The sequence below is a fragment of the Schistocerca cancellata genome, chromosome 1 (assembly GCF_023864275.1).
Source record: "Schistocerca cancellata isolate TAMUIC-IGC-003103 chromosome 1, iqSchCanc2.1, whole genome shotgun sequence".
Classification (NCBI taxonomy): Eukaryota; Metazoa; Arthropoda; class Insecta; order Orthoptera; family Acrididae; genus Schistocerca; species Schistocerca cancellata.
In genome coordinates, this window is record NC_064626.1 from 520,894,155 (window position 1) to 520,918,927 (window position 24,773).

The following is a 24,773-nucleotide window of genomic DNA, read 5'->3' on the forward strand; positions in this document are numbered from 1 at the left end:
CAGACGCTTGACAATGGCTTTCTCATAAAGGCAATGTTACTCGTAGTTGACCGTGAAATAAAACTGAAATAATCGGACTTCGTAAATAAATCGTTTCCAAAGACTGCTGCGGTAGGTGCGGACTCATAATCTAAATCTCAATATTTCAATAATTTGCCAGCCATGCCAATACGTCGTACAGAGGTGATTGTCTACTAAACATAAAAAAATTACACAGTTAGTTAAATCAGATATATTCAATGAATAAGCCTACAGTTCATAATCCTACTTACTTTTATAAATATAAATTCTTTACAGAATCGAGTGCCTAGTCTGGTTGCAACTCGCAGTATTCTTCAATAACATGAAATATGGCGGTGTGCCAGACAATAGAATAAAATACGTGCTTCTCGCACCACTTCTACCAGAGCTCTCCCCTTTCTTAATCAAACATAAGAGTAACGTAATTGTGCTTTTGTTTTATCAGTGACACAGCGCTGCAGTTGTGTGCCATAGGCTTTATTTATTTGTCACTGATTATTTATTTAATTAATATTTCGAGTTTCCGAGGAAACTCACGCTCGGCATGCAAATGTGCCTTTATAAGGTTTCGCTCAAACCTCCAACTCCAACTTCCAGGTTTGCACACACCTCAGGTTGGTGCAAATCTTCTGTCCACACGCAACGATCTGTCTGCGCAGATGTGATGTGCGCAGACATTTGCGCAGACAGATCGTTGCGTGTGGACGGGCCTTAAGATCTTTGCCTTGAACATGTGTTTCACTTTGTACTAAACTAAAGCCCGGTCCACACGCAACGATCTGTCTGCGCAGACATCGGCACAGATGTCTGTACATGCAAAAGATCGCTGCAAATGTGGTGCGTTCACACGACACAAATCCCAATCTACTACTCGCCCGCCATCTGTCGGTGTAGAGAAGAAATATCAGTGGCAAGCGACTACACTCCCCGTAAACATCAAAAACTTAATTCAGTTATTTTGATATATAGAAATGGAGGAAGTTCTGTTGTGGTTTGTGTTCGCAACTTGTGTTGCAGACCAACCGCAGGAAACAGAGAAAGCGGTCAAAATGGTGTAGACAGTGGCTGCTAAAGCGAAAGCAGTTTTCTCACGAAAATTTACTGCGAGAGTTGCAGGGCGAACCTAACCACTGGCAAAATTATTTGCGGATGGATGTCGAAACTTATACTTAAAGCTTGTAACCCGTCATATTATGAGAAAAAATACTTGTATAGAGAAGGGCAATTTCTCCTCAAGAACGGCTGGCGGTAACATTAAGATTCCTAGCAAAGGAAGGAGCTACAAGGATTTGGAATTTTCAACTGCAATATCGAAACAAGAATTGAGTGAAATAATACCCGCAATTTTTCAATTAGAGCATTGTATGCTGCTGTCTTTTTGTCTCGGTCACTATATTCTTTACTTTAATCTTCCACAAACGTGGGTGGTTTCTATATATTTCAATGAATTCACTTACAAACTCTCGAGAACACTGACGAGTATCAGAAGTATCAGCCATTTTAATGCCCTGTGCGCACAAATACAAACACTAGAATGAGCAAACAGCTGTTTCGCGCCGGATTTGTGGCGATCTCCTGTCCACACGCTCCTACTTGTCTGCGCAGATGTGGTTTGAACCCACAGATTTGAGAGGTTTCGCTCAAACCTCCAACTCCAACTTCCAGGTTTGCACACACCTCAGGTTGGTGCAAATCTTCTGTCCACACGCAACGATCTGTCTGCGCAGATTTGATGTGCGCAGACATTTGCGCAGACAGATCGTTGCGTGTGGACGGGCCTTAACTACAACTAGTAACCAGTGTTGCCAATTTAGCGACTTTGTCGCTAGAAATGGCGACTTTTGCCTTCGTCTTAGCGACAAAAAAAGCTTTTTAGCGACAAAAATTATTTAGCGACTTATCTGGCGACTTTTGGAGTACAGACGACTTTTGAAGTACAAATCAAAACTATTTTGGGCCAGTATTTTCATTAACAACTGTAGAATGGATACTACACTGATTTTGTTCTAGATCACTAAGTTAAATTAAGTTCTTAGCAGATCATGTAGCATTGTTCAGCATTTAGTAAACCTGAATGTGGGAATTGCTTACAGAGTAAGAAAACCTTGACTATAGAACAATTCATTATTCATTACCCACTAGCCTGTTGTCGTCGATAGCGTATCGATCTATAATTCTTCAACTTTTGAACTCCCTTTATTTTTCGAATTGACAAAAAACATACGTAATATTAAGTATAATAAAATACATTTCTGTCTAGCAACCTCTAGTTTTTCGAAATGTTAACTCGCAGTCAAATTATTACCACATGCACAGTGGTAACGCAAGAACAATTCGGTGGGGGTATCTCAGACATTATTACGTTTTAAACAATGAACAATAGGACAGATATCGAGTTACCGAATGAGTAGATTGTTTCATGACCTCTAGTTCGCCTGAGTTTGAATGTATTTTCAGTGATTATAAATTAGTGAAACTTATGTTGTGATGGCTTACATAATGGATTTACCGCAGAAGAAGAAGCAGTACGCTCAAAAATATCGGGATGCGTGGGAAGCAGAACCTGAATTCAATGGGTGGCTGAAACCAGACTTATCCAAGGCAAGATGTCAAGTATGTGCAACAGAGTTTTCTGCTAAATTGTGTGATATTAGAAAGCATTCGAAAACTATTAAGCATAAACAAAAAAATGATTTTAAAAAATACAAACCACCTTACCTGAAAAAAATGTCAATGCTGAATGTTGAAGAAACACTAAAAGTGAATAAAAATAATGCTGTAGCGTATGTAGCTAAAGAATTGGGTTTTAGTGGCGATTTCATAGACGGTATGCGGCAAGAATGGCATAATATAAACTTCATTAGGTGGAATGTCCGCCCTGGTAGCTCAGTGGTCAGCGTGACAGACTGTCAATCCTAAGGGCCCGTGTTCGATTCCCGCCTGGGTCGGAGATTTTCTCCGCTCTGGGACTGGGTGTTGTGTTGTCCTAATCATCATCATTTCATCCCCATCGACGCGCAGGTCGCCGAAGTGGCGTCAAATTGAAAGACCTACAGCAGGCGAATGGTCTACCCAACGGGAGGCCCTAGCCACACGACATTTCCATTTTCCATTAGGTGGAATAACATTACTAACACTGTTCGATTTTGGAGTGAGGTTTTGCAGTATAAAAATGCCGCAGGGGAAAATCCTTTTTCTTTGATTTCACAGCTAGCAATGACTGTTCTATGCCTACCGCATTCAAATACAGAAGTGGAAAGAATATTCAGTTCTATGAACATTATAAAAACTAAACAACGTTACAAAAATGGCTCTGAGCACTATGGGACTCAACATCTTAGGTCATAAGTCCCCTAGACCTTAGAACTACTTAAACCTAACTAACCTAAGGACATCACACACACCCATGCCCGAGGCAGGATTCGAACCTGCGACCGTAGCAGTCCCGCGGTTCCGGACTGCAGCGCCAGAACCGCTAGACCACCGCTGCCGGCAAACAACGTAACAGATTATCGTTAAAGACAATTAATGCTTTGATCATATTGAGAGACCAGCTGAAGAAACAAAATAAAGATTGTGCATCTTTTGACATTCCGTCAGACGTATTGGAGCTTTTTGGAACGAACAAAAGTTACTCTTTTGCGACAAAACCAGTCTAACTGCAACATCATCTTTTGAGCGTCGTTCAGCCCTCTACATCAACTACAGTTCTGTCAGAGCATGAAACAGAAGAGTTAGTCGATCTTCTGAGTGACAACGATGAATAGCTCACATACCGGCATGTATATATTTTGTAACCTAATTTTAGTTCTTGCTTTCTTTTGTTACAAATATAGTTGTATATTTCTAGTATATTTGACTACTGTGATTGAAACAACAATTTGTGTGTTGCGTCAATTATGATAACATGTTTAATTAAACGTTAGCGTATTTTATATGTATGTTGTTGCAAGCGATGCGTCATTTAATTAAGACAATATAGCAATTACGTATGAGACAATTTTTATTAATATTTTAGTAACCCCTCACTGGCTTATTGCACCATTCACAGCACGAAAATTTCAGTATACTACTAGTAAAATCAGTTTTAGCGACTTTCTAGCGACTTTTGATATTGAATCTAGCGACTCGGGTTTTTTAGAGTTGGCAACACTGCTAGTAACTATGGTTTCGTTGCTCAACTGTTTCGATGGCAGTTGAATAACGTTGTTTACAAATAAAAGCCAAGTTTATGTACCCATTGACTGTTGCATGAAATATGTCTAAAAGAAATACTATTTCTTACGTTAAGCCACAAGAGCCTGCATTCTTAACCAGATTAAAACAAGAAGCAGGTTTTGTTCCTAAAGATACAGTTGAAACGAAGGTAGCCGTAATGTTCTAGACCCATAGCAAATATTGCTATCTAAGTTTGATTTCTTAGTGAGAAATGCAGGATAAATCGGAAATTGCTGTATTTACAAAATCCAGTTTCTTTCTTAAGCTGTAGCTTTTAAGATAAAGGGAAATTTGTGTAACCTCGATAGAACACAATGTAAAACATGAACTGCTTTCGTATGACGTTCGCAATACTACTAATGAATGCAAGTACCGGTGATCAGATATTAATGTCTGCTGCAGAAATCTGCGTCACGTCACTCCGACACAGAGAAATAGAACCTACGCGTTCATTTTATGTCGCGCAGATTCGTGTCATTATCCACTGGTGAAAACCGATAAAAACGGAATGTAGTCAATGTCAACACTTTTTCATAGAAAAATGTTATGCGGGGCGTTAAATTTCTCTCTCTCTCTCTCTCTCTCTCTCTCTCTCTCTCTCTCTTTCTAATCCAGGAAATTTTTGCAGATAAATCAGCTGAAAGTGAGGTGTTGATAAATAGGATGTAGATGTGTTGTAGTGCACATTATTGTAGATCAGAAACATTGTAACTTCTTTCAAGAAGTGAAAGGCATTGATGTACTGAAAGCATAGAATTGTCCATGTTCATTTGTCTCAGCAGGTGGAGATAACTTATTAAACTTATTTTACAGAAAGTAACTTTACCAAGCTGCACTGATGATGATTTAGATGACAAAGATGATGAGCAGCCTGTTGTTGTTGTACTGAAACCTGGTGACATATCGGCAGAAGAAGCAGAACAGATAAAGGCAGAACAGCTACAAAGTAAGTTATTTTATTAAGACTATATAGGGTCATTGTATAATTTTAATTGCTCATATGTCCTCTTTATGGTTAAAATAAGGTTTTATGATGCTGCACTGTCTGTTTAAGCTTAGGGTCTGATGACCTTAGCAGTTAAGTCCCATAAGATTTCACACACATTTTTTTGCACTGTCAGATCTGAGGGTAGATTTTGAAAATCTTATACTTGAGAATTCATAGAGATGATTGTTTACATATTATATGAATCCTGCATTTTGTAGTCATGTCTTTTCTGGTTTGACGTAGTGTAATTTTAACCTTGGTATTACCAAAATAATTAGACTGATGAAGTCACTAGAGGCCAGTATATTGAAACTTTTTTTCTTATCTTGGTTTGCCCAAACAGCCATATTAATTTTGTATCAGCACTAGGAGACACTAATCTGTATAAAGTTTTGTTTATCTTTGCTTTTTGGGTTGATTATTGACTATAAGATTTCCTTTGGCAATATAATAGATCTAAAGGCTCTATGAACTGGTTAATACGGAAAAAGAGAAATATTGTGGTTGCAGTTGACATGAAGTATGATGTAGACAAACAAGTAATAATTAGAATACATTAATGAAGTAGTAATACAGTGTTACTTAAATTTATTAGTAAATAAATTTACCCCACTGAAAACTTACGGAATGGTTTCAAATGTAAAGCAATAAAAAGATGACAGATATCTAGTTGGGTTCATCATCTGTTTTTGAACTAGAGTAGTAGTGCAGTGTATTACAAAACTTACAGATCAAAAAATTGATTGGAATCCTTATTTGTAAAAAATGATCAATTAGAATCGTAAAACATTTTCATTATTTATGAGGTTTACGTAACTTGACATACTAATAATATTTACATGGTTCAGAATCTTGTCATTAAAGACTGACCAGTATTTAGAAGATGCTTATCAGTTAGGTTTGTAGTTCTGTTAATTTATTAACTATTCATCAATTTTAGTAGTAACTTGGCACACGGCTGATTAACAATCTGCTGGCTCCATATGTGTTTGAGATAGTTTGAAGTAAGTAGATAAAGCTTCGTAACATTTTTCTCTTCAGAATTTTGTTAAGGATACATTGAAAATACATATAAAGTCTTCTTTTTAAAATTTCTTATTTTTTTGTCTTCTTTTTGCAGCTTCTCTAGTATCTGCCACACATTAAAGATGGGATTATATCAGCCCATGATAAAATTTTAGTGATGTCTCTCACAAATAGTCACTTTTCTGCTTAAATATAAGAACTTTGATGTGCTGTTTAAACTCAGTATCTGTGATGTACAACAATTCCCTGGCCTAAAACTTACTTGCTCTGGGATGGGTAGTGGATTAATTGTAGGAGCAAGCCTATTGAATGCTGTGCCATTTTCTCTCATAAGAGTTTGTATGGGAGCCTGCACAAAGCATACTAGTAGTACTTGGGCACTGGAACTGGCGATTCTCAATGTCGGACATGTATTAAGTTCAGTTTAATAATGAAGGCTACAATATGCCATATATGTGCTTTAATCACAGTACTCTGCAGGCTATACAGATTTCAGGATCTTCGTGATGACAGAAAGCGACATTGGCTGTGTAGGATTAATTTTTAAAACTCTTGTACATGAGGTCTGATACTGGGGTTGTATTATAGATTTTTTAAAATTGTGTGTGACCAGTGTCACCTTCTTGTTGTCATGAAGTTTCTGGGTGTCAGATATACAAGGTGGTCAGAAACAGTCTGAAAAACTTACAAGGGTGTTGCAGGATAGATTGTGTGAGAAATAATTATTAAGAAAAAAATTCAGTACTTTGTCCTATTTCCAACTTAATTAGCATTGAAGTTAGTGAATCAGTCTGTTGCACGTGTTCTTCATTTGATTTCCTGAAACCAAACAAGAGGGCGATATAAAAGTTGGACATGGGATGGGTATAAGGATCGAACTCAACCCAAAGGCTAAGAAGTCTTGTGTGCTGACATTTATGTTATGAGGACTACTGACACTAATTGTATCTGGCAGCGCCCTTGAATTTGTGCATACAGTGGCTTGACTGTCTAACTTCAATGCTAATTAACTTGGAAATAGCCCAATGTATGGAATTTTTTTTTGTTTGCAATTATTTGTCAGCACAACCTAGCCTGCAACTCCCTTACAAGCTTTCCAAATTTTTTCTTACCACCCTGTCTATTATGTTTCAGTTGCATAGTGAACCGACAGGCTACATAGATCAAAGACATTCCTAAGTCTTGCATCAGAATGAGTGACAACAAAAGTTATATTATTAAATATATTTGATAGGAACTTAATCTATCAAGAATAGGCAAAATTTCTGGAGATTTACAACTGATACCATTGCCAAAACCTTTTTATCAAAAAAGAAATGAGTAGATATGTATTTGGACTAGAGAACCATATTCAAACAACTTTCAGTTTCTTTCCTGTGCTTTCAGTACAATGGACATGTTATATAATTAGTTGTATTAAATTCAGTTTGTTTTTGTTGGGAGGTAGATGGTATTATTTGCACCAAGGGCTGATTACCTTCTCCTCTTAGTCAGATATGCTCCAAGGTAAACACATTGGTAGGCGTACTTTCACCTTGGAGTGGATTATACTGTTTGTTCTTATAACTACAGGAAAATATACTTGCAGTGACTCAATGTAAAATAGGAGGCTCATAATCAATTCCCAATTGTGATGTGAATATTTTCAGTAGTTTACCCCAGTCAAATGTTGCAGCAGTTTTCTTAACAATGAAGCATTTTTGTCATTCCATCCTCATTACTGTAACTGAATGACTATCGCAGCTTGACAGTCAGTAGCACGTTACATCTCGGCCAACGAGTAAATGAGAAGGATCAGTTGGAGGATTGGAGGATGGTTGCCTGTTGTGACTTGGAATCACGCCTGTGAGATACTGTGCTAGTTTTTCAAACAAGGGTACAACTTAGCCTTTGCTAATTGTTCTTTTAGTTTTTGCTGCAACTGTAGTGGCTTTACTGTCATTTGCTTGTGGAATCCATTTTGTAAAGATAGTAATACATTACAGGAGAACACCATAAAATCCAGTACAACTACATATATTGATTTATCCCCCAGTTTGAAAAGTATTTTGTTTAATGATTTTGTGCCAGTGGAATATTTCATTGCTTCGACATAATTTAGTTTTTAAATTATTTTGAAACTTTACTGCTTGCAGTGTAATTCTTGCACAGATACCACTATTACACACTGAATATCTTTTATTACATACTAAATATGTTTTATTTAATTCATCAGTTACTGAATCTGAATTGTGCAATAGTTTTTCTGGTATTCCTACAAAAGAGAAAAATCTTAATGTCGATATTAAATTAAAAAAGAACTTTGTCAGAGATTTTTTATAAAATAATTGGTAGTATGCTGAGTTACTTTTATGATATCTTTTATGAATTTGGCATGGTCCTAGCTTTCCTACAAACAATGGTATGTTGCTTTAAGTATGAAAAATTCTATAAAAATATGCAGATTTGTACTCCCACTACACATGCACTACAACATTTTTGACATTTCCAGTAATCTGATTGGTGCATATTAGTCCATCCATTCAGTCTTTAAAAATGTCATGATTGTATGGTACGTATTTTAAGGCAGCATTGCATACTGGTCACAAATACACATCTAGTCCCATCTGGCAGATAGCCTTACAGCCATATTCGATGTACTGAAAGTCATTGAAACACTAGGTATTATTTTTATGCTGATATCCTATATGGCAGTTGATTTTACTTTCTAATCACCCAAAAAAATCTTCATAGGTAATGGAACACATCATTTGTTTATAACTAAGGATCATCAGCATCATCATCATATTCTTGTATATTTTCCTGCCACTGGCAGGGTCTGCTTGGAAAACAAGTCTCATCATTTTCTTTGATCTTACCCACTTCCTGTCAGTCACTTCTCTGGCCCTTTCCTTTTAGCTCTTGTTCTCTTGTTGTTCCTCTACATCCCCTGCATCTTCCTATACATCCTCAGCTCATTCAAATTCTTCACATGCCCATACAAATTTAATATTTTTCCTCGGTGTTCTCTTGAAGTGGTTCCTCATGTATTATCCTCCTAAATTTCATACTGCATCTTTTTGTTGTTCTAATCTGACTACTGCCTCTCACAATTCTCATAACTCTGTCAGCTTGCCTTGCATATTCATTTATCTCTTACTTTCATTTTCCTGCATTACATTCCACATTGTTGTTGTTGTTGTTGTTGTTGTTGTTGTTGTTGTGGTCTTCAGTCCTGAGACTGGTATGATGCAGCTCTCCATGCTACTCTATCATGTGCAAGCTTCTTCATCTCCCAGTACTTACTGCAACCTACATCCTTCTGAATATGCTTAATGTATTCATCTCTTGGTCTCCCTCTACGATTTTTACCCTCCATGCTGCCCTCCAATACTAAATTGGTGATCCCTCGATGTCTCAGAACATGTCCTACCAACCAATCCCTTCTTCTAGTCAAGTTGTGCCACAAACTCCTCTTCTCCCCAATTCTATTCAGTACCTCCTCATTAGTTTTGTGATCTACCCAGCTAATCTTCAGCATTCTTCTGTAGCACCACATTTCGAAAGCTTCTATTCTCTTCTTGTCCAAACTATTTATCGTCCACGTTTCGCATCCATACATGGCTACACTCCATACAAATACTTTCAGAAACGACTTCCTGACATTTAAATCTATACTCGATGTTAACAAATTTTTCATCTTCAGAAACGCTTTCCTTGCCATTGCCAGTCTACATTTTATATCCTCTCTACTTCGACCATCATCAGTTATTTTGCTCCCCAAATAGCAAAACTCCTTTACTACTTTAAGTGTCTTATTTCCTAATCTAATACCCTCAGCATCAGCCGACTTAATTCGACGACATTCCATTATCCTCGTTTTGCTTTTGTTGATGTTCATCTTATATCCTCCTTTCAAGACACTGTCCATTCCGTTCAACTGGTCTTCCAAGTTCTTTGCTGTCTCTGATAGAATTACAATGTCATCGGCGAACCTCAAAGTTTTTATTTCTTCTCCGTGGATTTTAATACCTACTCCAAATTTTTCTTTTGTTTCCTTCACTGCTTGCTGAATATAGAGATTGAATAACATCGGGGAGAGGCTACAACCCTGTCTCACTCCCTTCCCAACCACTGCTTCCCTTTGATGTCCCTCGACTCTTATAACTGCCATCTGGTTTCTGTACAAATTGTAAATAGCCTTTCGCTCCCTGTATTTTACCCCTGACACCTTTAGAATTTGAAAGAGAGTATTCCAATCAACATTGTCAAAAGCTCTATCTATGTCAACAAATGCTAGAAACGTAGGTTTGCCTTTCCTTTAATCTACTGGTATTTCCTAAGATAAGTCATAGGGTCAGTATTGTCTCATGTATTCCAACATTTCTACGGAATGCAAACTGATCTTTTCCGAGGTTGGCTTCTACCAGTTTTTCCATTCGTCTGTAAAGAATTCGTTTTAATATTTTGCACCTGTGACTTATTAAACTGATAGTTTGGTAATTTTCACATCTGCCAACACCTGCTTTCTTTGGAATTGGAATTATTATATTGTTCTTAAAGTCTGATGGTATTTCGCCTGTCTCATACATCTTGCTCACCAGATGGTAGAGTTTTGTCAGGACTGGCTCTCCTAAGGCCATCAGTAGTTCTAATGGAATGTTTTCTACTCCCAGGACCTTGTTTCCAGTCAGGTCTTTCAGTGCTCTGTCAAACTCTTCATGCAGTATCGTATCTCCCATTTAATCTTCATCTACATCCTCTTCCATTTCCATAATATTGTCCTCAAGCACATCCTCCTTGTATAGACCCTCTATATACTCCTTCCTCCTTTCTGCTTTCCCTTCTTTGCTTAGAACTGGGTTTCCATCTGAGCTCTTGATATTCATGTAAGTGGTTCTCTTTTCTCCAAAGGTCTCTTTAATTTTCCTGTAGGCAGTATCTATCTTACACCTAGCGAGATAAGCCTCTACATCCTTACATTTGTCCTCTAGCCAAGCCTGCTTAGCCATTTTGCACTTCCTGTCAATCTAATTTTTGAGACGTTTGTATTCCTTTTTGCCTGCTTCATTTACTGCATTTTTATATTTTCTCCTTTCATCAATTAAATTCAATATTTCTTCTGTTACCCAAGGATTTCTATTAGCCCTCGTCTTTTTACCTACTCGATCCTCTGCTGCCTTCACTACTTCATCCCTCAGAGCTACCCATTCTTCTTCTACTGTATTTCTTTCCCCCATTCGCATCAATTGTTCCCATATGCCCTCCTTGAAACTCTGTACAACCTCTGGTTTAGTCAGTTTATCCAGGTCCCATCTCCTTAAATTCCCACCTTTTTGCAGTTTCTTCAGTTTTAATCTGCAGTTCATAACCAATAGATTGTGGTCAGAGTCCATATCTGCCCCTGGAAATGTCTTACAATTTAAAACCTGGTTCCTAAATCTCTGTCTTACCATTATATATTCTATCTGATACCTTCTAGTATCTCTAGGCTTCTTCCATGTATACAACCTTCTTTTATAATTCTTGAACCATGTGTTAGCTATGATTAAGTTATGCTCTGTGCAAAATTCTACCAGATGGCTTCCTCTTCCATTTCTTACCCCCAATCCATATTCACCTACTATGTTTCCTTCTCTCCCTTACATTCCACAGGTATTTGAAAAGCTTTCCACAATTTTCAGCTGTTTCCCACCCAATATCCTGTTTATTATAGGTCTATTTCTTTTCCTTTTTGTGACAACTGTTTCACACTTCTTTGCATTAAATTTTGGGTTATACTCCAGCATAACTTATTCCCCAAATCTAATTACTTCTGTACTTTCTCCGCATTGTTCCCCGCACCATCAAATCATCAAACAACATTGCTATCACCCTGTCTCCTATGTACATATTGTGTGCGATAATTGTTAACTCAGATTGATAGATTGATAATGTACTGTAAATGAACCACATTTATGTGCATTGTCAAGTTGTCATGCTATCAACAAGAAAAACACACACACACACACACACACACACACACACACACACACACACACACACACACAAACACACACACCAAAGCTCACATTGCAGCTACTGAGAAAGTAACTGCCATAAATAAAATCATACTAGAAAATTTTGGATGATTGAGTTATGCAGGAATGCATGATAATCCACCATCAGCTATTAAGATAGGATGTGTCTCATGCCTGGATAGCTTAATAAGTAAGAGCATTGCTCACAAAAGCAAGGGGTTTAGCTTTGAGTTGTGGTCCGACATGGAAGTCAGGAAGTGCATATTTCAATGCAGAGTGCTTCTGGTAAATACCTGTTGTTTATTTGTATAATTAGCTTAATATCTGTATGACCATACTGATATTTGTTATTTAACAACAGTTATGTATGTGCCACAAAAATAGAGAACTGTCTGTTTACAGTGAACACATAACCAACTGTAATCTTTAGTTATTCAACCTAGATAATCTGATAATTTGAAGAAGTGTGTAACAAGGAATATTCTTAATTTTCTTTGGAATTTTTATCTTTATGCTTTGCTTTTTTGTCAGATGTACATTTGTTCAAGGTCCTTAAACTAGAGTACAGATTCCTCCTCTGAACTTAGATGAAGATGCAAAGACTGTAGGGAAATTGTATTTGTACCTTGAAGATCAGTTTGGATTCTGTAGAAATGTTGGAACACGTGAGGCAATACTGCCCTACGACTTATCTTAGAAGAAAGATTAAGGAAAGGCAAACCTACATTCCTAGCATTTGTAGACGTAGAGAAAGCTTTTGACAATGTTGATTGGAATACTCTCTTTCAAATTCTGAAGGTGGCAGGGGTCAAATACAGGGAGCGAAAGGCTATTTACAATTTGTACAGAAACCAGATGGCAGTTATAAGAGTCGAGGGACATCAAAGGGAAGCAGTGGTTGGGAAGGGAGTGAGACAGGGTTGTAGCCTGTCTCCGATGTTATTCAATATGTGTATTGAGCAAGCAGTAACGGAAACAAAAGAAAAATTCGGAGTAGGTATTAAAATCCATGGAGAAGAAATAATGACTTTGAGGTTCGCCGATGACATTGTAATTCTATCAGAGACAGCAAAGGACTTGGAAGACCAGTTGAACGGAATGGACAGTGTCTTGAAAGGAGGATATGAGATGAACATCAACAAAAGCAAAACAAGGATAATGGAATGTAGTCAAATTAAGTCGGGTGATGCTGAGGGAATTAGATTAGGAAATGAGACACTTAAAGTAGTAAAGGAGTTTTGCTATTTAGGGAGTAAAATAACCGATGATGGTCGAAGTAGAGAGGATATAAAATGTAGACTGGCAATGGCAAGGAAAGCGTTTCTGAAGAAGAGAAATTTGTTAACATCGATTATAGATTTAAGTGTTGGGAAGTCTTTTCTGAAAGTATTTGTATGGAGTGTAGCCAAGTATGGAAGTGAAACGTGGATGATAAATAGTTTAGACAAGAAGAGAATAGAAGCTTTCGAAATGTGGTGCTACAGAAGAATGCTGAAGATTAGATGGGTAGATCACACAACTAATGAGGAGGTATTGAATATAATTGGGGAGAAGAGGAGCTTGTGGCACAACTTGACTAGAAGAAGGGATTGGTTGGTAGGACATGTTCTGAGACATCGAGGGATCACCAATTTAGTATTGGAGGGCAGCATGGAGGGTAAAAATCGTAGAGGGAGACCAAGAGATGAATACACTAAATAGATTTAGAAGGATGTAGGCTGCAGTAGGTACTGGGAGATGAAGCAGCTTGCATATGATAGAGTAGCATGGAGAGCTGCATCAAACCAGTCTCAGGACTGAAGACCACAACAACGACCACCATCTTGAATTGCACATGTATGTATGTCAGTTGGCACAGATTTTATAATATGTGTCATGTACCACTAAACAGTTAGGACATCAGGAAATGAGTTAGAATGAAAAGATGTTTGAAGATACCTTTACAAGATGTATGTGCATTTATTTCTCATCAAATTCTTATGCGCGTGCATTTGTGCCCCCCCCCCCCTCCCCCAAAGCCCCCCCCCCCCCCCCCCCCCACACACACACACATTCTTATCAGCTGACATCAGGACCCTGAAGATGATGATTGCTACCACTTCTCTATATCACTGCTTCTCATTTGATTGCTTCAGAAACCAAGCTGAGTATGGTAGATCCTAAAATGCTGACCCTGTATTTGGCCAAAAACTACCATTTTACCCAACACATAGTAACTTAGAGTAGTGTTGGTGTTGTCGTGGATGAGCTGATCGTTTGATATCACCACAATTCAGATCTTTCTTTCTGATGCTTAAAACAACAGTTTTACTATCTGAAGGGAGTATTACTGGTTTGACTGTGGTACAAGAGGGAGCAAATTTATGTTGAATTATCATCTCCCCAAGCTGGAAAAAAGTAACATAGCTTTTATGATCTTACTCACTAGTGTTGCTTCATTCAGTTGTGGTGATTGCAAAGTTGTCTTGTGGCCTGATTGATGCTTGGTTTCTGGTTTACTCCTATAAAATCCTTACTGGTAAAAATTTTTAAAAAAGCTTTTTGTTAATATGTTTTTTGTCATTTTGGCAACTGGAAAATTGCTGAAGCTGTGGAGGTGGTTACCAATTTGTGCTATGTACAAGACATTAACAGTCAAGTGTAGTCCATTTTCTCAAAAATTTCTGAACAGACCAGAGGGAGTGAAATGCCTCTATAATTACGTAATTTAGAGGTTTTTTTCCTTATCTGTATTTTTGTGAATAATGGGCAGTCTTGGTGGGACTACTTACAGGGGTAGTTCAAAATTAGTCCTATGTAGTCAGCACAACTCTGCCTGAAATAAATTCATAGCCAGAAGAATCGCTACATTGTAGAGTGCACATGATTACTACAATCTCCTGACAGACTGTGATGCTGTAACGAATGTCTATTGCTGTTCTAAGCATAACCTGCCAGAGTAAATTTAATGCATTCATATTTAGTTTTAAATACCAGGTGCAGTGTTTCCTTCCATTCTCAGGAAGGAATAATTGAAACTGAAGGCTCATAATTTCAATGTGTCATTAAAACAACTCCAGCTATTATGCAGGAATGCAATTACATTAATCTCACTTTATTATATGTTGTCAGTTTAATAAAACAAAAGATCATTTCTATTTTTCTCATTGATTGCTTTATTTCATGCAGTGTGTGTATATTTGTATCTCTTAACTATGGAATAGGTAACTATGGAACAGGTGGTTATAGAATATTTGTGGCTATGGAATTTTAGCATTTAGTTATAACCTTTTTTAATTAGTTAATTTTTTTCTTCCTGTGAAGAGATGTTTTAAATCTTGTGTGTTGTCCACTCATTATCCCTACATCTGTTTGATTGTACCCTCATTTACTTTAGGAAAAAACAAGACACAAAGTGCTAAAGTAATATCTTTGAGGAAAGAAGTTTAATATTTTTATGTACTGTGTCTATGGTTTCCCCACATCCTGCCTAAAAAATGTTTGTATTTACAGTTACAGAGCCATTACTTACGTTTTTGTTGTAATTACACAGTTTTTATGTGTGGTAGTAATCTAACTGCTCATCATATTTTATCAACAACTTTTGAAAACCAGTGTCATACAAACTGTTAACTACCACTTTCACATTTAAGTCAATGTTATTTGGATCGAGCAACAATTTGTCAATACTGTTATAATTTAGCTTTTGATCCTTTTTGGGAACTTTACTGTGGGAATTAATAGAAGGCTGGACACCGAAAAGTGTCCTCACTCAGGACTGTTAGACAGAAAATTAGTATCAACATACCTGGAAACAAGAAGTCTCTTGTCAAAACTTTCCCTAATTATTACATCAGATTTACAATATTGCTTGTCTGCATTTCTAGCGTGTGCTCTTCTGGATCCAAAATTCTGATGCAGCATTCAGACACACCACCTTTTTGAAGTTGAGAATAAGTGTTCCAATAAAAGTACAGAATACTAGGATTCAGTTATTTATGATTTAACCAATGCTTCTTTTTTCCTTTTAAAATGAAGCTCTAAGTTTTTGACATCTGCAGTTCTTTTAAATGCATTTGCATCATCTGAACTAACTGTGTATTTATCTAAAAACAACATCTAGAATTTTGTAGTTCATAATCTACATTATATCCATCCTCTGTGAACCACTGTTAAGTTTACTGACTAAATGCCTCTGTGTGTACTGTAAGTAATTTAATCTTATCCTCATGTCCATTCTAGAGCAATATGTTAGGAGCTGTAGTATTTTCGAACCTTTAAAGTGGTTTTTGAAACTTTGCAAGTACATTTTCTCAAGATAGTTCGTGTTTGTCTTCAAGAGTCTACCAGTTCAGTTCTTTCAACATCTCTGTGACATTCTCCTATGAATCAAACAAATCTGTGACCATTCTTTGCTGCCCTTCTCTCTATAAGTTCGGTATCCCCTGTTAGTCCAATGTGGCACGGTTCCCACACACTTGAGCAATAGTCGAGTATGTGTCACACAAGTGATTTCTGGCAATTTCCTTTGTAGATTTACTACATTTCCATAGTATTCTATTAACGACCTGAAGTCTGCCACCAGTTTTACCTAAGACTGAGGCTATGTGACTTCATATCCCTACAAAGTAATACACCCAGATATTTGTATTATTTGACCGATTTGAATTGTGACTCATTGACACTGTTGTCATAGGGTACTAAGCTTTTCATTTTGTGAAGGGCACAGTTTTACATTTCTGGACATTCAAAGTAAGTTGCCAAACTTTGCACTGCTCAATATCTTGTCAAAATCAGTATTTGTTGCATTTCAGTCCTGTTGGACACTTTTCAAAATTGTTCCTATTAGCAGCAGTATGTGTTCTTACATTGGCAGTGTTAACATGATGTTAAATCTGGATTTTTTGTTTTTCAGTTAAATTATTTTTCTGTCTTGTATTGATTATGACAATCTCATGACAATCTTATGCAGTAGAATTTTTCAACAGACAATACTCCTGCTTTGTTGTGTTAAAGCAATATGTATTGTGTATATATCTAAAAACAAAGATGATGAGACTTACCAAACAAAAGCACTGGCAGGTCGATAGACACACAAACAAACACAAACATACACACAAAATTCGAGCTTTTGCAACCCATGGTTGCTTCGTCAGGAAAGAGGGAAGGAGAGGGAAAGATGAAAGGATGTGGGTTTTAAGGGAGAGGGTAGGAGTATTGTGTATATTATACTTGTCTGATATTGGTTTGAGTGAAAGTTATTTTAAAATGGTAGTGTTTTTTCTTCATGCTAATTTTTTGTTCGGCCGGCCGCGGTGGTCTCGCGGTTCTAGGCGCGCAGTCCGGAACCGCGCGACTGCTACGGTCGCAGGTTCAAATCCTGCCTCGGGCATGGATGTGTGTGATGTCCTTAGGTTAGTTAGGTTTAAGTAGTTCTAAGTTCTAGGGGACTGATGACCACAGATGTTAAGTCCCATAGTGCTCAGACTCATTTGAACCATTTGAACCAATTTGTTGTACTGTTTTTTTTCCTCATAATTGCTTGTGTATTTTTTTCACTTGCTTGTTGTAATATGTATCATAGCTCTCAGTTTTTGTTGTGTAATTTCTGTTTGTTCATGTTAAACTACTTGTTGTTGTGCTCCCACTTCTTGTAGGCTTCTCTTGTTTGAATTTTGGTACATCTGTACTAGTCCCTGCTTTTGTGCCTAGTGCAGCCCTTCAGCACCCCTTTACAATCTGCACATATTCTTGTGCCTTAGAAATTAATTTAACAGACTTTTATCACTATTTACTGGGAATTCTTTTAACATTGGGCATACTTTTTTATGCAAGCAGTGGTTGGGACGGGAGTGAGACAGGGTTGTAGCCTATTCCCGATGTTATTCAACCTCTATGTTAAGCAAGCAGTAAAGGAAACAAAAGAAAAATTTGGAGTAGGAATTAAAATCCATGGAGAAGAAATAAAAACTTTGAGGTTCGCCGATGACATTGTAATTCTTTCAGAGACAGCAAAGGACCTGGAAGAGCAGCTGAACGGAATGGACAGTGTCTTGAAAGGAGGATATAAGATGAATTTCAACAAAAGCAAAATGAGGATAATGGGATGTAGTCGAATTAAGTCGGATGATGCTGCGGGAATTAGATTAGGAAATGATACGCTTAAAGTAGTAAATGAGTTTTGTTATTTGGGGAGCAAAATAACTGATGATGGTCGAAGTAGAGAGGATATAAAATGTAGACTGGCAATGGCAAGGAAAGCGTTTCTGAAGAAGAGAAATTTGTTAACATCGAGTATAGATTTAAGTGTCGGGAAGTCTTTTCTGAAAGTATTTGTATGGAGTGTAGCCATGTATGGAAGTGAAACGTGGATGATAAATAGTTTAGACAAGAAGAGAATAGAAGCTTTCGAAATGTGGTGCTACAGAAGAATGCTGAAGATCAGATGGGTAGACCACATAACTAATGAGGAGGTATTGAATAGAATTGAGGAGAAGAGGAATTTGTGGCACAACTTGACTAGAAGAAGGGATTGGTTGGTAGGACATGTTCTGAGGCATCAAGGCATCACCAATTTAGTACTGGAGGGCAGCATGGAGGGTAAAAAATGTAGAGGGAGACCAAGAGATAAATACACTAAGCAGATTCAGAAGGATGTAGTTTGCAGTAGGTACTGGGAGATGAAGAAGCTTGCACAGGGTAGAGTAGCATGGAGAGCTGCATCAAACCAGTCTCTGGACTGAAGACCACAACAACACCACCAACAACAACATTTTTATTTTTCAGTTCAATTTATTTTTTGTATTTCAAGTTGTTATAAGCTTTTAACTTTTGTGTTACTAGAAAAAGATGCAATTTTCCATTCTTTTTGCGTTTGTGACTGGATTTTTTGTTGGATATATTTTTTTATGATTTAACTTTTAAATGAGCTTGCATTAGTCCAGTCACCAAAGGAAAGTTAGAGGAAAAATTCATGTAGCTACAAAGTTTTGTACAGTGGTAGAAACGAGAGCCAAGAACAACATACTAGAAATCCTGATTGGTGTGGTGTGAGTGGGGAGGGGGGGGGGGGGGAGGAGAGTTCTTCAATAATTCAAAATCCAAGGCTCCTATTGAAAAAAATCTTTAGTGCAAAATTAAATTACATTAAACTTTCTACAAAAAATGTCCTATGCATTGTTTCTGGACTGATAGTTTCCGCATTGCAAGTGATGGAAAAATCACAGATTATTAAAAATAGTGTTGTAATTGTATAAAATTAATGTTTATTGTTGATTGAAGTGGTTTAAGAGCAAATATTAAATGTGTGTATCACATCTAAGTGCAGTAGATGAGCGAGGGCAAGTCACCAGACTGTGTTCATGCATTTCTCCTTTACATAGTTCCGGAAACTGAATAGTGAGCAGATGAGTCCCCAAGCTCTTTGTCCTGCTACATCACAAGAAGCAACTAAAGAGTGTTTTTGTTATATCGACCCCCTACAGTGTGCCTTATCAATTACTGGTGATGTACTGCACAGACATTCCAGGTTCTTTATTTTCCACAAAGTGTGGTAACACTGCATGTAATACAGATATGAGTTACTCTTATACTAGCTCAAGAAATGAATATGGACAGAGTCTGTGTAAATATCTGCACATTGATCTGGAGGGAAAATCATATTGTACGGCAGCTGTAGCATTCTTTCGGGAAAGGCAACTTCCCTCACCAAGAGCCCTGCTCACTTTTCAGTTTACAGACAGGCTGTACCTCCCCAGGATTTGCTCTACAGTTCTACTATGTGAGCAGACAGAATAAATTCTCTGAGCTCGTGCTTATATAGTGGGGTCATTTTCAATCAATTGGGTGAGTACTTTTTGCAGTTGTCAAGCTAGCTGTTATATAAAAAAAAGCTATCCATTGTCCACCACACTAAAGAGGTTGCCCCAAGTGTAACATGCTGTCACTATGCATTTGACAATTTCGATTTCACTGTCTCCACTATCAATGGCTGGAATACATTTGCAGTGTGACAGGTATCAAATTCGTCAGCCTAGCCTCAGCTATCCCAACCTCTGAAGAAGCACAGAGGCTAAAATTGGCCCCCACTGCAATGGAAGTAGGCCAAAAAGGTTTTTATGGAGCTTCAGGTACATCAGCATGTCAAACAATGAATTAAAGGACGTTACTGTCCTAATCTTGAACATGGCCAGTCCCATACCATCACACAAATTCACACCCATCTTGCAAGATATACTGTGGATGTGTGGTAAGTGGCTCCAGTTAATGCTGTCCACTGTAGAGGTGTCAGAAATTCCTGAATGGAAGAGATTTGCGCAGTCTACCAGCAACATAATTAATGGTGAAAGAAATGCAGTAAGTCACTCACTAACTCACCACCATTTGTCTACAACACATTACAAAGCTTTACAGTATGCTGTCAACAGTAGACAGCAGCTGGATATCACAGTTAGTCCATTCCTTTTCCCCCAACACTGCATAGATCACTGATGACATCAAACTTGCTGATTAAATGTTTCTTGGCCATTTTATAGAAACTTATAGAAGCTCTCTGTACAACTGCAATTAAATACTTAATAAACTGAAAGTAACTCCACTATATAAACATGAGCTTAGTGTAGTTATTTTGTCTACTTACGTAAGAAAACTGGACAAGAAATGCTGGGGAGATACCGCCTGCCTGTGAACTGAAGCAGGAGGAGGGATAGTGGTGGGGGAGGTCACCTTTTCCAGAAGAACACTACAACTGTTGTTCAGAATGGCTAAGAATCAATTTCTCCTCTAGCAGTGTAGAACAGTGTGCATATATTTACATAGAATCTATCATGAGTTAGTATTACAGTAACTCATATCTATATTCCATGTAGTGTTAATGCACTTGGTGGAAAATAAACACCAATCCTCTCCCCCCCTCCCCCAGCATGTATGTGCACAGGAGTACCAGTGATTTGTAAAGCAAGCTGTGGAAGGGTCCGTGTAGTCAGTACAGCTTTGTGAAACACTATGTAGTTGCTACATGTGATGTAGAGGGGGTAGAGAGAGAGGTGGGACTCACATGTTTGATCTTCAGTTTGCAGGCCTACAAAAGGAGGGAATTGCATAGTGACAAGCTGGCAGCCTACCTTCCCCCATGTGTCAAAAATCTGCAAATTACAGATTTTTCCCCCTATTCAACCTGTCTTGGTCTTTTTTACTTTGTTACATAAACATCCATTTATCTATTATGTCCTTTATGCCACTTCTATTGTATGAACACTAACTATGCAGTCTTCTTAAGTGTTATCAAATAGAAGTAACCATTTTCTAGTTTATTCTACTGCAATATCAGTTTATATACTCACTTAAAATATGTTTAAATTCCATATGTTGTTCAAATTCCATTAAACAGCTGTATAAGAAGATAGGAAACTTGGCTTGTGATACTTTTATACTGTTAAGGATTTTCTATGATGGTTTGCACTGGATTTTAGAGCAAATTATGCAGTGCTTTGCCTTCTATTGCATAGACCCGTAAAAGTGGCAACTTGCTAACACTCAGAATTTCTGGGTGTGTGCATTGATGAGAAATTAGATTGGAAGAAACACGTCGAAGATCTGCTAAAACGGTTAGGTTCAGCTACTTATGCTATTCGGGTTATTGCAAGTTTTGGTAATAAATGTATCAGTAAATTAGCCTACTATGCCTACTTTCATTTGTCATCATTTTTTGGGGCAATTCGTCATTAAGAGAGAAAGTATTCATTGCACAAAAGTGTGTGATCAGAATAATAGTTGGAGCCCACCCAAGACAACCTTGCAGACATTTATTTAAGGAACTCAAGATATTCACAGTACCTTCACTATATAATGAAATTTGTCATTAATAATGCATCCCAGCTCAAAAATAACAGTGAAGTGCATAGCTACAACACTAGAAGAAAGGATGATCTTCACTATTTTGGATTAAATCTCATTTTGGCACAGAAAGGGGTGAATTATGCTGCCACAAAAATCTTTGATAATTTGCCAAATAGTATTAAAAGTCTGACAGCCAACCAACATTTAAAAGCAAATTAAAAGAATTTCTGAATGACAACTCATTCCACTCAATAGATGAATTCTTAGATATGAAGTAGTAAAAAAAATTGTGTAAAGAAAACTTATTTTAAATGACACGTTCCACATCATTACAAAATGTCGTATTCATGATGTATGGAACAAGGATTAATGTATGTACGTATGTATGATCTGAAATTGTTACTTTTGAAATTATGTATCTTTATGTTGCCTGAAAAACAGATGCAATAGGTCTACTTGTCCTGCCCAGGTTTTCTATTCCTGCTTCATACAGTCCGCTAAATACAATGCCTAGTATTTAATGTTCACTGTTGTCGACCTGCTGTATCGTGGAATTTATGAGTAGCCTATTAGTAGCAAGAGCTGATTCAGTACTCAAAGAAATTTTTGTGTAGACATTTACTTGGCACTCTTGCCAATTTCTGACTCTTAAGTAGCATTTTATGAAGTCTGCCACTTGTAGTTATGCAGGAAGATAATCATCTTCATTTCCTATGCCTGTTATAGTATTTATTACCTTTTGTACCCAGCCTGAGACACTGTAAGTGCATAGTGCGTTGAAAATTAATTCAAATATTTCCTATTGTAAAATGTGAGTTGCCAAATATTTTGTAAAACTTGGAAATTTGTGTACATTTTGCAGTTATCAAAGTTTTGTTTGTCATTTTCATTTTGTCTTTGTGCTCAGAGACAGAAACACTCAATTTTAACATTTTTATGTATGATTCATTCCATTGTGGTGTTTCTCACACCCATTAGGCACTGGCAATTGAATAGGAGCATTTTTATTCTCAACTTTGCAAAGATGTCCAAACATGATGTTTTGTAACCAAGTTTAAGTTCGTTAGTTACAGTGTTGCTGTATGAGCATTCCAGTTTGTTGAATGTAGGTCGTATATTCTATTTTTTACTACACTTGTTCATCACTAATAATTTGCATAGCCAGTGTCACATGCCTTAATTCCGGTCTTTTCTTACAACACATTTTCGCCACTAATAATTTGCTAAAAAGTTGTACATAATGTGACTGTATACATTTTATTGTGCCTTGTTGATCTTAGTAATATGTAGACAATACAATGTCTAGTAGCCCTTCGTATATAGTGTACCTGTAAATATGAAGCATTTGTCCAAATCATTGTTAATTGTTATTTTATAATAATATTTTGACACCATTGCGCTGTTCGTAATGAACTGCTGCGCCTATGTTGTTGTTGTTCATAACAATTACTACCCTTAAAGGCAACTCGCCGTTTAAATAAGTGTTTTTATGTTATTTAGTTAAATTATTAAAATTATTAAAATTTGCCTATGGAGTGCGGGTGTTTTAAAATAAAGTACGTGTCGAGAAACTCGGAAGAAATGTCGGGAGCGGCAATTTTAAAAACTGTGCACTATCTGCATCACCAAATATTTGGCTACTGTTATGTTTAAAAGACGTCGAAACTTGTAGACCCTGTTCTAAAACGTGTGATCATGAAATGTATAAATAAACTTTGGTTAAGGATAGGCAGATGTGACGTAGCGCCATGAAGCGGGAGATATGTTAAATGCAGGCTCCTACTGCGTTCTTCCTTTGAATCTATTTCGTTTCATGAATGCGCTTGTGTGCTGACGTCATCGTTCCATTTGGAAATTTTCGGGCGAGTCCATTGTGAGGAGGGGGGAGGGGAAGCCGTAGCAGTAACTGAAATTCATGATACGGCCTCCCCCACGGCAGTGGTATCGTCCATACGCATCAAATCAGCTATCTGCCGCAGGGAGCATATTTCTGTTTTGGAATGCGTATTGAGCCTTGCGTCTTGTTACAATTTTCGTTGCCGCAGTTGGTACTGAGGGTCTACTTTAAGCACATCTTGTTAGTGTTACGATATTTTCCTAACGTAACTCGCGATGATGGCAACCTAAGTTAATTTATTAAGGTAGCTGATACAGACACACACACACTAACACAACAAAGGGTAAAATTTGCCATATTCTGTCCCGCGATTCACTGCTTGGAATTAATTCATTTTACAGAAGAATCAGAAAGAATACGGTCCAAATGACGCGGCCTTAGTCAGCAAGAGTAGAGTGCAACGTGAATCTTTATTATTATTATTATTGGGATACCTTAGGGACTGAGTGTGGAAATTCACTTTCACATTGCTCAATAGTGCGTTTTGCTTACGTGTTGGCAGTTGAACCAACTGGTCTGGACCATATGTGTACCTAGTGACCAGACGGCATATAATACCAGCGACGCTCCTAAAGCACTTGATAACTTTCTATTGATAATGCCTCCGCTTATTTTTCCGGCGAATGTGTTTTTGCTTCGCTTCATTAAGATGTCCCAGAGATGAAATGTAAGTCCGCATCAAAACAGGCGTCGTCGCTGTAATTTTTGCTGATCGTTTGGGTGGGCGACTTATTCTTAGTTACAACGCGAAGTGCCTCTCATGCGTCTAAATAACAACAAATCCAGCAAATACCTGGAAACAGCACCC

At 37.5% G+C, this 24,773-nt stretch overlaps 1 protein-coding gene across 1 annotated transcript in view; it reads left to right on the plus strand.

Moving 5' to 3' along the window:
* Positions 1–4,195: 4,195 nt before the first annotated feature.
* Positions 4,196–24,773, plus strand: part of LOC126179069 (uncharacterized protein KIAA1143 homolog) — a 311,125-nt gene continuing 290,547 nt past the window's right edge. The window contains exons 1-2 of the mRNA XM_049924580.1: positions 4,196–4,387; positions 5,053–5,185. Coding sequence (XP_049780537.1) covers positions 4,280–4,387; positions 5,053–5,185 — 241 coding nt within the window. The 5' untranslated portion in view covers positions 4,196–4,279. The remainder of the gene's footprint in view (positions 4,388–5,052; positions 5,186–24,773) is intronic.